We start from the raw sequence: 12,403 nt of genomic DNA, 5'->3' as shown, positions 1-12,403 counted from the left end.
CACTGGGGGTGGATCATGGATGGATGGAGGAACGAACACTCATTCTCTCTCTCTCTCTCTCTCTCTCTCTCTCTCTCTCTCTCTCTCTCTCTCTCTCTCTCTCTCGCCTCTGCCCTCGCCCTCCCTCACCTCACGCCCCACCACTCCCCGCACTCCTACCTTCCATAAACCCAACCAACAGAATGCCCCATTATGATCAGTTATTGTAACTCCCCACCCCGACCGGACAGAATCTCTGCTGTCATGAACCAACACCTTGAGCTTATTACCTGTAACTTATCCTCCTGTATAAAAGACACCAAACATTTCCTGCACTGAATTTTCACAGCTCCTATTCCTCTACCACAGGCTTCCTGCTCATAACTGTTGATCCATTTCCCTGTATACTAATATCCCCAATGCCCGTGGACTTGCCACTATTGAACACTACTTATTCCACCGTCCGAGTGACTCCAAACCTACACCCTCCTTCCTGGTCACAATCATATCTATATCCTCACTCACAGTTACCTCTCCTTTGAAGACATCATCTACAAACAATCTACAAACATCTACAAACAAATCCCTGGTACAGCAATGTCAACCTATTCATGGACCATCAAGAGGAATCCTTCCTAACCATCCAGAATCCCAAAGCCCCCATCTGGTTGAGATTTATTGAAGACATCTTCGTGATCTGGATCGAGGGTGAGGACACCCAGTCTACATTCTTCTAAAACCTGAAAATCTTCTCCATTCATTTCACGTGGACCTCCTCAACCCAACAAGTCAGCTTCCATGGCATTGACCTCCACCTCAAGGATGGCTACATTAGTACTTCCGTCCACATGAAATGTAAAAGTCTCAAACAATATCTCCACTTCAACAACTTCCACCCATTCCAAACCAAGATGCCCCCTCCATGAAGCCTAGCAACCTGTGGCTGCGACATCTGCAGTGACAAGTAGTCCCTCTTTAAATATGCCAAAGGTCTCACTGAAGGCTTCACAGGCCGAAGTTACCCTACCAACCTAGCCCAGAAATAGATGTGTCATGCCTTGTCTCTCCAGTCACCTACCACCTGCGACATGCCCATTGTCCAGGGTAAGAAACACTCCTCTTGTGACTCAGTACCATCCAGAACTGGAGCAGCTGAATCACATTCTCCACCAAGGTTTTGACTACCTCTTGCCGTGCCCTGAAATGAGGAATACCTACCCTCTATTGTCCCCACCCCTCCCACAGTGGTATTCTGCTGCCAACCAAATACACACAATATACCTGTCCATCTCTGCTTCCAACTCCTTGGTTCATGGCTCATAGCCCTGCAATAGACCTAGGTGCAAGACCTGTCCCAAACATCCAGTCCTGTATAGGCATCTCCTACCCCCATTAAAGACAGGGCTACCTGTGAAAGCAGTCATGTGATCTACACTCACCGTGCTGTTTTCTATATGAGCATGACAATTAACAAACTGTCTGTCTGCGTGGATGGCCACCACCAAACTGTGGCCAAGAGATACCTGGACTACCCAGTTGCTGAACAAGCTGCCCAACAAGATGTGCTTCACTTCAGTGACTGCTTCACAGCCTGCACCATCTGAGTCCTTTCTAACAGCAGCAGCTTGTATGCAGGTGGAAATGCTCCCTACAATGTATCCTTCTTTTTCGTAACTGCCTGCTTCCACTCCACCTCTTTGGTCTCCTTTATACCACCTGCACCTACTAGTCTTTTCCCCTTCTCTACATCTCTTGTCTCCCTGTCTCTCCCACACAACACAGCCTCCTGCCTCTGCACCTAACAGCTCTTTCCTGCTCTCTCTCACTTCAGCACATCTTCCCCCACCCCTACTGTACTATCCCTCCTCCACCCAATGTCGTATCCGTAGCCCCACATCCAGCCAGGATTGCAGCCCTTGTTAGACACAGGCAAAGCCTTCAGTCAGGCCTGAGTGCCCATAGACAGGAACCGTGTGTGTGTTCTCTGGTTCTGAAGAACAACGTTCTTGTTTGAAAGCTAAAAGTTCAGCAATCTTTTCATTGTGTCTACCTGTGCCTCAGTGCTTCCTCTGTATGGTGAACAGCAGTCTATCCTTCTCATATTGTTGTTATTTCATCCTAGACTTTCCACTGATTAAGACTGTCATTGCATATTGTGTGTGGAAATTATTAATTCTGTCAGATGGAATATATAATATAACAACATCAAAGGAAATGTTCAAGGTGTTGCATTGGTTTTATACTGATACAATAATTAGGGTTGAATATGAATTTCAATTGGTCTTTCTGACAATACCTCTGTTGGCCCCCATGCTCATAGCTGTTGATATCCCACTTCCAAACAAACAATTGAAATTAAAATTTGATACAACCACCTCAATAAAAACCATAACTGGTCCATAAATTTGGCCCAAAACCTAGCTTTAGTGCAGCTGCAGTGTGCAAAGACTTCATGGGGGAAAAAGAAAAATTAGCTGCTATGCTTCTATATGGAGATGGACTAGGCAGAAGTGAATTCTTGTCTCATAACATGGCTACAAATGGACACTAACTATCAAGCTCCTTGTAGTTGTACCACTTGACAATGAATAATCAGAACTTAGCTGAAAGGTTATGGGTTTTAAATGAAGTGATCCCGCTCTTCACATACTTCTGTTGAGCTTGCACTGTAGCAACTGTGTTGAGTGAAGAAATGAAAACTTAATTATTACATTTTATGTGTGCATTCATTCCTGTCTCCATAAATGAAATACTGATGGATATGTCTGACTGTTTTGATCCTGCCAACTGTATGCTTTGTGTTGAAAAATCAAATTAAAGAATGCTAGGCAGAATCACTTGACTACTACATTGGAACTGTTATATAATAAAGTGTTAGATGTTCCTTCCTTGCCTCAAAAGTTGTTATTGGTTGTGCTTTATTATTTATGTTTGAGTCTTTCAGAGACAGAGCCATATTATTTACATTAACTGGACTGATAATTATTGGTAGTGAAGTGCTGGCAGGGAATGTCAGTTCATAGTGTTCTGAAGTTACAATTTGATGTGTTTATTTAGTTTGCCAGGAGCAGCCTCCATACGACCATCTGATGATACTGTATCCACACATTCTGGCAGTAAGTGGCAGGCACCAGTGATGAAGGGGAGATTCCAGAAGATGACTTGGCTGGGATCTGATCCCCCTCCACCGCCTCCACCAGCTGTCAAGACAAGGCCTTTCAAGAAATAGACTGATATGAGTAATGATGTCTTCTACATGTCTACACCTCTTAGACTTCCACATATTATTTATGCTGACGTAAATAATATTTTATACTGATGGGAGATGCAGTACAAGTAGTGCTGTTTCAGTCTGTAAGACCTCTGTATTTGTCCCACAATTTGTGAATATTTTATGACTCCTCAATAATTAAATAATAGATTTTTTTATAAGGCAAATAGCTTTAAATTTCTCATGTTCAGGATATGAGGGTCAACTGCTAAACTAGTCATCATCTTTTGACTGAGATGGACATTGTTTTCAGCAAACATATGCATGTTTCTGAGAAACGTATAAAAGACTGAATTTTGCTGCTAGTATATTCAGAACTATGATCCTATTTAATTTCTTCATTGAAACAGTGGTTTTCTTTTACCAAGTGTAATAGGATTTTCAGACCTTTGTCCAATCTCCCACTCTTAAACACCATTAACAACTTCTTTACAGATCAATCAAATAAACATGACTACCTACAAGTAATTATGTTTTAACATTTTGACACTATTTGTTTATGAAATAATCCTGAGTTGTTATTGTCTTTTATCTTAAAACATCATCATCATTATCAGATGTACCAATCCTGGTGAAAGTCACTGTTTACTTATTTATTTCTCTAAACTTCTCAACACATTAAAAGTGGAATTATTAGGTGATCTTGTAGATTTAAATGGCTGAAATATACACCAAGCAGCAAAGTAACATCAGGTTAACAATTTTGCTATATCTTAGATTAATTTTCCTAAAAGCCCATAAGGCACTTTATTTAACTAGCATGACTGTATCATTTCATCGTTGTTCACTAATGTGAAAGTATGTTGAATGTACTGGAAATGCTTACTCTTCATCCTACAAACCAAAATTCTTTTGAGGAATTGATAGTAAATGCATTAAAATTCTATTGTACTAATAGTCATGTAGGGTGCTGTGAAAACTGTTACAATTTTGTTTCAAAGCATTATGTAAGTTTTAATATGAAATTTCAAACAGATATACATCCACAATAATGCCCTGGAAACAGTAACTCTGTTTATTTTGAATATCAATCACTTCAAGAACTGGTTATGTTCTAGGAAACAAGTGGACCAATCTGTTTTTTCTTCTTCAAAGCTTGTGTCCACTGATAGTAGTTAGATAAGGGTGGCCATAAAAACTGTTGTATCAGAAAGAGATTTATTAAATAATGTAAATATACAAATATATTCTTTCAGCTGGTTAGTGATGGATGATGAGTCAAATAGTGTGTGTATTATCAAATACCTGTAAAGTCAAAAGTTAATTTGAGTAGTTTTAGACTGCTGGTATGGCACCTTGTAATTCAGAGTTCCCTATTCATGATCTCAACTCAAAAATAAATTAATTCAAGGTACAAGATTTTTCACTGAGTTCTTGTTAAAAATACAATTCACTTATATCTAGCTTCCATATTAATGAAAGGTTCATTTTTACCATATGATGCTCATGCTATTCACCAGACCAATAAGATAAAATATTATTGTTCAAGAATCATTTTTAGATAAAACTGAAACATTTCATTATATTTAAATTAATTCTCCATATTTTATCATCTTTTTGTTCCTACCATTCAGTAACATTTTCATTCATGTTTTGATTAATATATCTTTGTAATTCTCTTATTTCTCAGCTATAGTCTTACTTCTTCACTTTCTTTTTTCTTGCATGCATAGAATGTTCACAGAAATTACTTTCTAGTATCTGGGCACAAGACAAATGTGGAGTGTGTATAATTATTGTTGCCCAACAGGGTCTATTGAAGTGCCCTCCCCCTGCCTCTCTCAGAAATTTAGATTAAAACATGCACCATATTGGTCTGAATATAAGCCATGACCCCCCCCCCCCCCCTCCTTTTATGCTTGGGGGGGGGGGGGGGGGGAGAGACAATAAGTCAGGAGAAAAATTTACATCACATTACCCCCCTACAAAAGCTTTTCAAAGAACAGTCACTCTTAATCACATTTTTTTGTATTGTCATATAGATAAATTACACAGAAATGCCAGCCATTTTATCACAGTTTTTACTGATGTCACTGTTAACTTACTTATATTTTCTGTTCCTTAGCCAGCCGCGGTGGTCTAGCGGTTCTAGGCGCTCAGTCCGGAACTGCACGACTGCTACGGTCGCAGGTTCGAATCCTGCCTCGGGCATGGATGTGTGTGATGTCCTTAGGTTAGTTAGGTTTAAGTAGTTCTAAGTTCTAGGGGACTGATGACCACAGCAGTTAAGTCCCATAGTGCTCAGAGCCATTTGAACCATTTTTTTTTCTGTTCCTTACTGGCAGTATTTTTGGCACTCTTCCTCCAAAGTACAATGTGCTCACTGCCATCCAAGACACTGGACACACAACACTATTTTAACATGTTGGCTACTGAATCTGGTGATGTGAGCCATGAAGAGCTAATCCATTCACACACGAGGTTGACTGATGGCTTTTTAATCTTGCCAGATGTAATGAGTGCATAATCCCTGTGTAAAAACATTTTGGAATAGTTTTTGTTTATGATGACATCAAGCATCAGCAGTTTTTATGTCATACCTCCAATTATAATGACTAAATCGGTCTTCACTGCAAGAATTTTATTCTGTACTTCAGATGTAAGTTGGCTTTTAAAGGCAACCATCACTAGTACAGAACGTACTGAGCAACACATCTGCCTATTCACAAATTCTTAGGGCAATTTTTCTGCTAGTGTAGTACTCCACCAGAAAGAGAGGCCAGTTCTACAAATAAACCGCTGCACAGGCAGTATTCCAATGATATTTTACTGTGGTATGTTAAAAGTCCTTGCAATTTCCAAGATCTTTAACAAGATTATTTGTCAAGGGGTAGGTAGCCCATCTTCTTTAATTTGGCACAAAGGAAATAAGCTCAGTTTCAAGTTCAGGTTATTTTGCAGCTTCGACCCTCTGTAGGTTTGTAAGTGCTACTCTGAGATGGAAAGGTTGACACAGGAGAGGAATTCATGGTGGGCCACATCAAACCAGCCAGAAGACTGATGACACAAAAAATATAGGGTTATCTTGACAAAATGTTAATATGCAGATCATACTAAAATGTGGTTGACACCACACATTACATTGGACCAAATTATACTTTTTGCCATTATCTCTATTAGATGTACTCTTCACATAATGAATAACTGCAAGTTTGAAATTTGCATTATAATTCTACTGTATTTGGGAGTTTGATGATTTTTCTGTTGACATCGCCACTTATTGGAGAAAGACTAAATTTTACACTTTAGATAGAGAAAAACTAATCCTGTCTTGTTGTGTAATGTAACGAAATCGTGAACCTGATAATACTCAAGACATAAATGAAACGTCAGCCGTTGAAGTTGATTACATTTTCAACAATGATTAATTTCTAAACACTTGTAGTATTTTTGCTTCATTTCAAACTGAGAAGTGAAAACTAATGTTGTAGTTTCTATTATGCAAAAATATCCTGGTGTTTGTAAATTTGCACAGAAAGCCTCCTAATGTTTCATGGCCAAATTTTGGGGAAACATTGGGGCTTATATTTGGGCCACTTAAAAAATGGCAAAGCTCCACAAACACTCTGGCAGGCCTTACAACACTGACCGATCATTGTGTCATCCTCTGCCAATGTGATCGGATGTGGTATGGAGATGCATGGGATCAGCACACCACTCTTCCAGACCTTCAAGCCAGTACTTTTCACTCAAGTAGCTCCTCAATTAGTATTATGAGTATTATTAGTACACCCAGTCCACCCACCAAGGAAATATTTGGCTAATATGGTAATGAATGTGAACTACTGTCATCCTGTAACTGGGCACCTATTTCACTTTTATCTTCTCTACGAATAACAAAATTATTGAAAATTTTACAAAGCTAATTACAAATTGTGTGAATTCAAATGATCTCAGTTCTGATTGTTGTGTCTGTGTTTTTAAAGCAATAACAAAATATCAAATATTTAAAAACCAGTATTATTACAGTATTTTTTCCTTGATTTTTTTGTGATGTTGTCTTAATTTGTGAAAGGTACATGTAAGTGTGACTTTTGTATAGGCTGTTACTTAATATTTTAAAATTCAATTGTTCTGTATATAGAATAAAATTGGTACTTACTACAAATGTGAATATATCACTGTTGATATGTTGATGACTGCTTTATGGGCTTGATTTTATGGAAATTTTGTAAATTATGTTTATTGAACATCAGTAAGGCTCTTTCAATTAATAAATGTTTGGTATTTAGTGTCTTTAATTTGTGGTTCTGATTTCCAGCAAATTATTGAATGTTTTTGTTACTAATAAAAAACATACAGGGTGGTTATAATTCCACTTAACTACTTGAACCAGTGTAGATGGAAAGTTATTTATTGTATGGGCACCGAACTTGTGTAATTTTTTTCTCCTATCTACGTAATTCTGTAGCTCTCAATTCGTTCGAGCAATCAATCATTCATGATAGGAAACACAGTCATAGCTCAGTCACTCAAAATGATTGTGAAATTTTACTTGTTAGAATGAAATCAGGCGATGATTCTTCTTCTCTGCAGGCTCGTGCTTTGCGGCAGTCTGCTAATCTGTACAAATAAAATGCCTCGTAATTTTGGGAGTGTTGTATAATCAGTCGGGAAACCTCAGATCAAGCGGATATTTGGCTTTGATGAAGTTTAACCTTCCGAAGAAGCAATGGAGCTCTTGGATTATTAAATGCAGGTTTGTATCCAGTCTTTCGGAAGTCCGTTCTGATTAACAACTACGCAGTATATCGATAAATATCATTAATTCCCAAATGTCACATACACACCTTTTTTTGAAGGAGCGATATATATATATTTCCTTTTTAATTGTACAGTTCGTATCAGTTATCTTCTGTGATAAATCTCAATAATCAAATTACAGTTCTTCCAAACCAAGCTCATGCTAACCGGCATGAAGACAATCTCGGAAGCTCCCTTTCCTTTTTTTCTAACAACCACCAGAGAGAGTACTACAAAGAATACTTATGCGCTCATGGAATAGCTATTGTATGAACTACTTTTCGCATGGATTCTGCGAGTATGAAGATAGAAAATTTGTAAACGTCATTCAAGGGTAGAATTGTATCAGAATAATTCATAGAATATAAAGAGATATTACAATTGCCCCTCGCAGCGAGCAAAGTTAATGATAATACACTTTGCGAGCTAACAGGAAAACTTTGTTGGGTTGTTTATTCAAAAGTGGAATATTTTGAATTAATAGAATTTTACTATAGAGAGTATGGGTATCATGTTAAGAGAGTAAGTTACGAGAATACCTAAGCTGTAGCTTTTACTTGTACAGGGGTGTACCCGCATCCCGAGTACATAACCAGGGAAGATGTAGATTGGTGTAATTACGAAAAAGGTCACCCATTTGGGAACTGGTCTTCACAGGGAAACCCTGGAAAACCTGGAAGAATAGACCCCAGCTCAGGTATTAAAGAAGATAGGAAAGCCTAAATCCAGTAATTTTGAAATATATAGAAGCTCCATAGATTAGATCGAAGGAAAAGTGCCTCATAGCCAAAAAAAAAATTTACAATATTGCTCAAAAAAAATTTTCAAAATTCTTCTTTCAACGATGTAGCCGGCGATCTCGTTGTGAAGTCGATGGAACATGTAATGGTCGCCTGGTCGTAGATATTGCTAATTGCTATAATCACACTATTTCACTCCCATTTACGGAGCTTGTTAGCACTTGACGTTAGGTTGGCGCCATTAAAATGCATTGTGTTGTGGTAATCGCTGCTACTTGCTGGATCGCTGCTGTCTCTCGATGCTGATGCTGGCTCTAAATCTGGTTGTCTAGGGTTAAAAACATGAGGTCCCGTGTTTTTTATGTGCTTTTGATGATAAAGAATGAGCGAAACCAACAAATATGTAAACTTCAAATATTTATTACTCTGGTGGCCATCTTAATTCCACTGTCCACCAAAGACCATGACACAACACAACTTCCTTTACATGTTCTTTGCATTGTTTATCCACCACAAACAATAACACACAAACACACTGTACCAAAGTGACATTCCGACTGTCCCTCGACCGTTCTTGCTGCTTGTATTTATAACATTGTCAAAGAACTACTAAAAAGAGATATAGTTTACAAGTCACATGTACATCTGTTATCATAATTTGTGCAGAAAAGTTATTAATTTGCATCAAGTGACATAATTTAACATGTTATTAAAATGACAGACAGATTTGTTGACTTGACAGAATAATTCTTTGTTACAAAAAGGCCGTTTTTTAGAAGTTTGTCAATTGACTTCTCTAATTTGCATAAATAAGTAAATAACATGAATTATTAAGAATTACATTGGTTTTCGTCTAAAATAGGATTGCTTACGTGAATACTGAGTGAAAACGCTCCTAGTGAACAAATAGGTTTCACTGGGTGATTTTTATTTAAGGAGATCCAAAATACCTAAGTTGGCCACTATTTTTCGTACTTCATATTAATTATTTACGATGAACTTAGTGTTTTTACATGATGACATTTGCTGCATCAGTGATCAAGTGATATAATCTTTTGTGTGGGTCAGTTACTCAGTATAATTTAATGGGTTGACTGTTTATGGAGACATGTTATGCAATCATTGTTAACGCACACAATAACTTTTCTATAATCATAAATACTCGTTAAACTGGTTGAATTTGGAGGGTATCGCATACTTCGGTACAGTAAAGTCTTTAATATGTTCCGTTACAAACAGGAACACTGGGTACCGACACCGGGTAGGCGACGTACAGCGTTTAGTGGAGGCGGCACAGAGGACAGGCGATGGCTTATGGTACAGGACAGAAGCTGGTAATGTGCCGTAGAAACAGGAAGATGATCTCAGGAACAGATGGTCAGGGACGTGAACATGAAACAGGTTTAAAGTGGAATAAGAAAAGGTTCTGACTGAATAAATCCCTGGAAGAGAGTGGATTAAGGCAACGAAGTCCATATTTCATCGTTGAACTCAAAATCGGAGTGGATTCTTATGTTCTTCCATCTGTACTAGACTGGAACATCCATCAGTCCTGACAATTGCGAATTTTTTTGTAGTCCTCAATACCAATTACAACTGCTGATTGTCCAAAATATTGCCAAATAGACTGTGGGCATTTAAATTTTGTTGTAGCTCATATCGAATGTATTCCTCTCAAAAAAGTTTTTAGATCTAATCTTCAGTCTGTTATAGTGCAGGTGGAAGTAGAGCATTGAATCTGTCCGAGGTTTGCTTTCAATTACGAAATTATGGATAAAATTAAAGTTTACACCTGATGAAAAATTTTTAACATAGGCATATGACACTGACTCGACAAACGGAATAATTTGAAAAATTTTCATTATTCTCATAATTAATTGATTTATACACTCCTGGAAATGGAAAAAAGAACACATTGACACCGGTGTGTCAGACCCACCATACTTGCTCCGGACACTGCGAGAGGGCTGTACAAGCAATGATCACACGCACGGCACAGCGGACACACCAGGAACCGCGGTGTTGGCCGTCGAATGGCGCTAGCTGTGCAGCATTTGTGCACCGCCGCCGTCAGTGTCAGCCAGTTTGCCGTGGCATACGGAGCTCCATCGCAGTCTTTAACACTGGTAGCATGCCGCGACAGCGTGGACGTGAACCGTATGTGCAGTTGACGAACTTTGAGCGAGGGCGTATAGTGGGCATGCGGGAGGCTGGGTGGACGTACCGCCGAATTGCTCAACACGTGGGGCGTGAGGTCTCCACAGTACATCGATGTTGTCGCCAGTGGTCGGCGGAAGGTGCACGTGCCCGTCGACCTGGGACGGGACCGCAGCGACGCACGGATGCACGCCAAGACCGTAGGATCCTACGCAGTGCCGTAGGGGACCGCACCGCCACTTCCCAGCAAATTAGGGACACTGTTGCTCCTGGGGTATCGGCGAGGACCATTCGCAACCGTCTCCATGAAGCTGGGCTACGGTCCCGCACACCGTTAGGCCGTCTTCCACTCACGCCCCAGCATCGTGCACCCCGCCTCCAGTGGTGTCGCGACAGGCGTGAATGGAGGGACGAATGGAGACGTGTCGTCTTCAGCGATGAGAGTCGCTTCTGCCTTGGTGCCAATGATGGTCGTATGCGTGTTTGGTGCCGTGCAGGTGAGTGCCACAATCAGGACTGCATACGACCGAGGCACACAGGGCCAATACCCGGCATCATGGTGTGGGGAGCGATCTCCTACACTGGCCGTACACCACTGGTGATCGTCGAGGGGACACTGAATAGTGCACGGTACATCCAAACCGTCATCGAACCCATCGTTCTACCATTCCTAGACCGGCAAGGGAACTTGCTGTTCCAACAGGACAATGCACGTCCGCATGTATCCCGTGCCACCCAACGTGCTCTAGAAGGTGTAAGTCAACTACCCTGGCCAGCAAGATCTCCGGATCTGTCCCCCATTGAGCATGTTTGGGACTGGATGAAGCGTCGTCTCACGCGGTCTGCACGTCCAGCACGAACGCTGGTCCAACTGAGGCGCCAGGTGGAAATGGCATGGCAAGCCGTTCCACAGGACTATATCCAGCATCTCTACGATCGTCTCCATGGGAGAATAGCAGCCTGCATTGCTGCGAAAGGTGGATATACACTGTAATAGTGCCGACATTATGCATGCTCTGTTGCCTGTGTCTATGTGCCTGTAGTTCTGTCAGTGTGATCATGTGATGTATCTGACCCCAGGAATGTGTCAATAAAGTTTCCCCTTCCTGGGACAATGAATTCACGGTGTTCTTATTTCAATTTCCAGGAGTGTATATGTTTTGCCAGTTACAGTGCTGGTGCAGGTGGTGGTAGGAGGGAACAATCACAGGGGTGGGAGCCATAGTCTAGGGAGATGGGTGCAGACAGATCGTAGGGTCTGACAACGTTATTGTGGAGATTGGGAAGGTGACAAAAAGCTATTCTACATGTGGTGGGCAAAATCTCATGTAGAATGGACTGTGCTCCATAGTTCACCTCGAATGAAAGTGTCCATATGTTCCAACAGTAGAGAAAAAACAGCTGTGTGTGACCGGTCAGCAACTGAGAGATTGGACGGGTTTTCACGACCTTGTTACAATGATGATAGATGCCTTGCTCTATGACTCACCATGCTTTTGCTCACTGCTGGGTC

At 40.4% G+C, this 12,403-nt stretch overlaps 1 protein-coding gene across 1 annotated transcript in view; it reads left to right on the top strand.

Moving 5' to 3' along the window:
* The window catches only part of LOC126190810 (nucleoporin SEH1), a 180,354-nt gene extending 172,908 nt beyond the window's left edge, over positions 1–7,446 (top strand). Inside the window, exon 8 of the mRNA XM_049931372.1 lies at positions 3,037–7,446. Within this exon, the coding sequence (XP_049787329.1) occupies positions 3,037–3,208 (172 nt within the window). The 3' untranslated portion in view covers positions 3,209–7,446. The remainder of the gene's footprint in view (positions 1–3,036) is intronic.
* Positions 7,447–12,403: the final 4,957 nt, after the last annotated feature.

The sequence above is a fragment of the Schistocerca cancellata genome, chromosome 6, assembly GCF_023864275.1.
Source record: "Schistocerca cancellata isolate TAMUIC-IGC-003103 chromosome 6, iqSchCanc2.1, whole genome shotgun sequence".
Lineage (NCBI taxonomy): Eukaryota > Metazoa > Arthropoda > Insecta > Orthoptera > Acrididae > Schistocerca > Schistocerca cancellata.
Note: the sequence above shows the minus strand (reverse complement) of the source record. Positions and strands in the feature narration are given on the sequence as shown.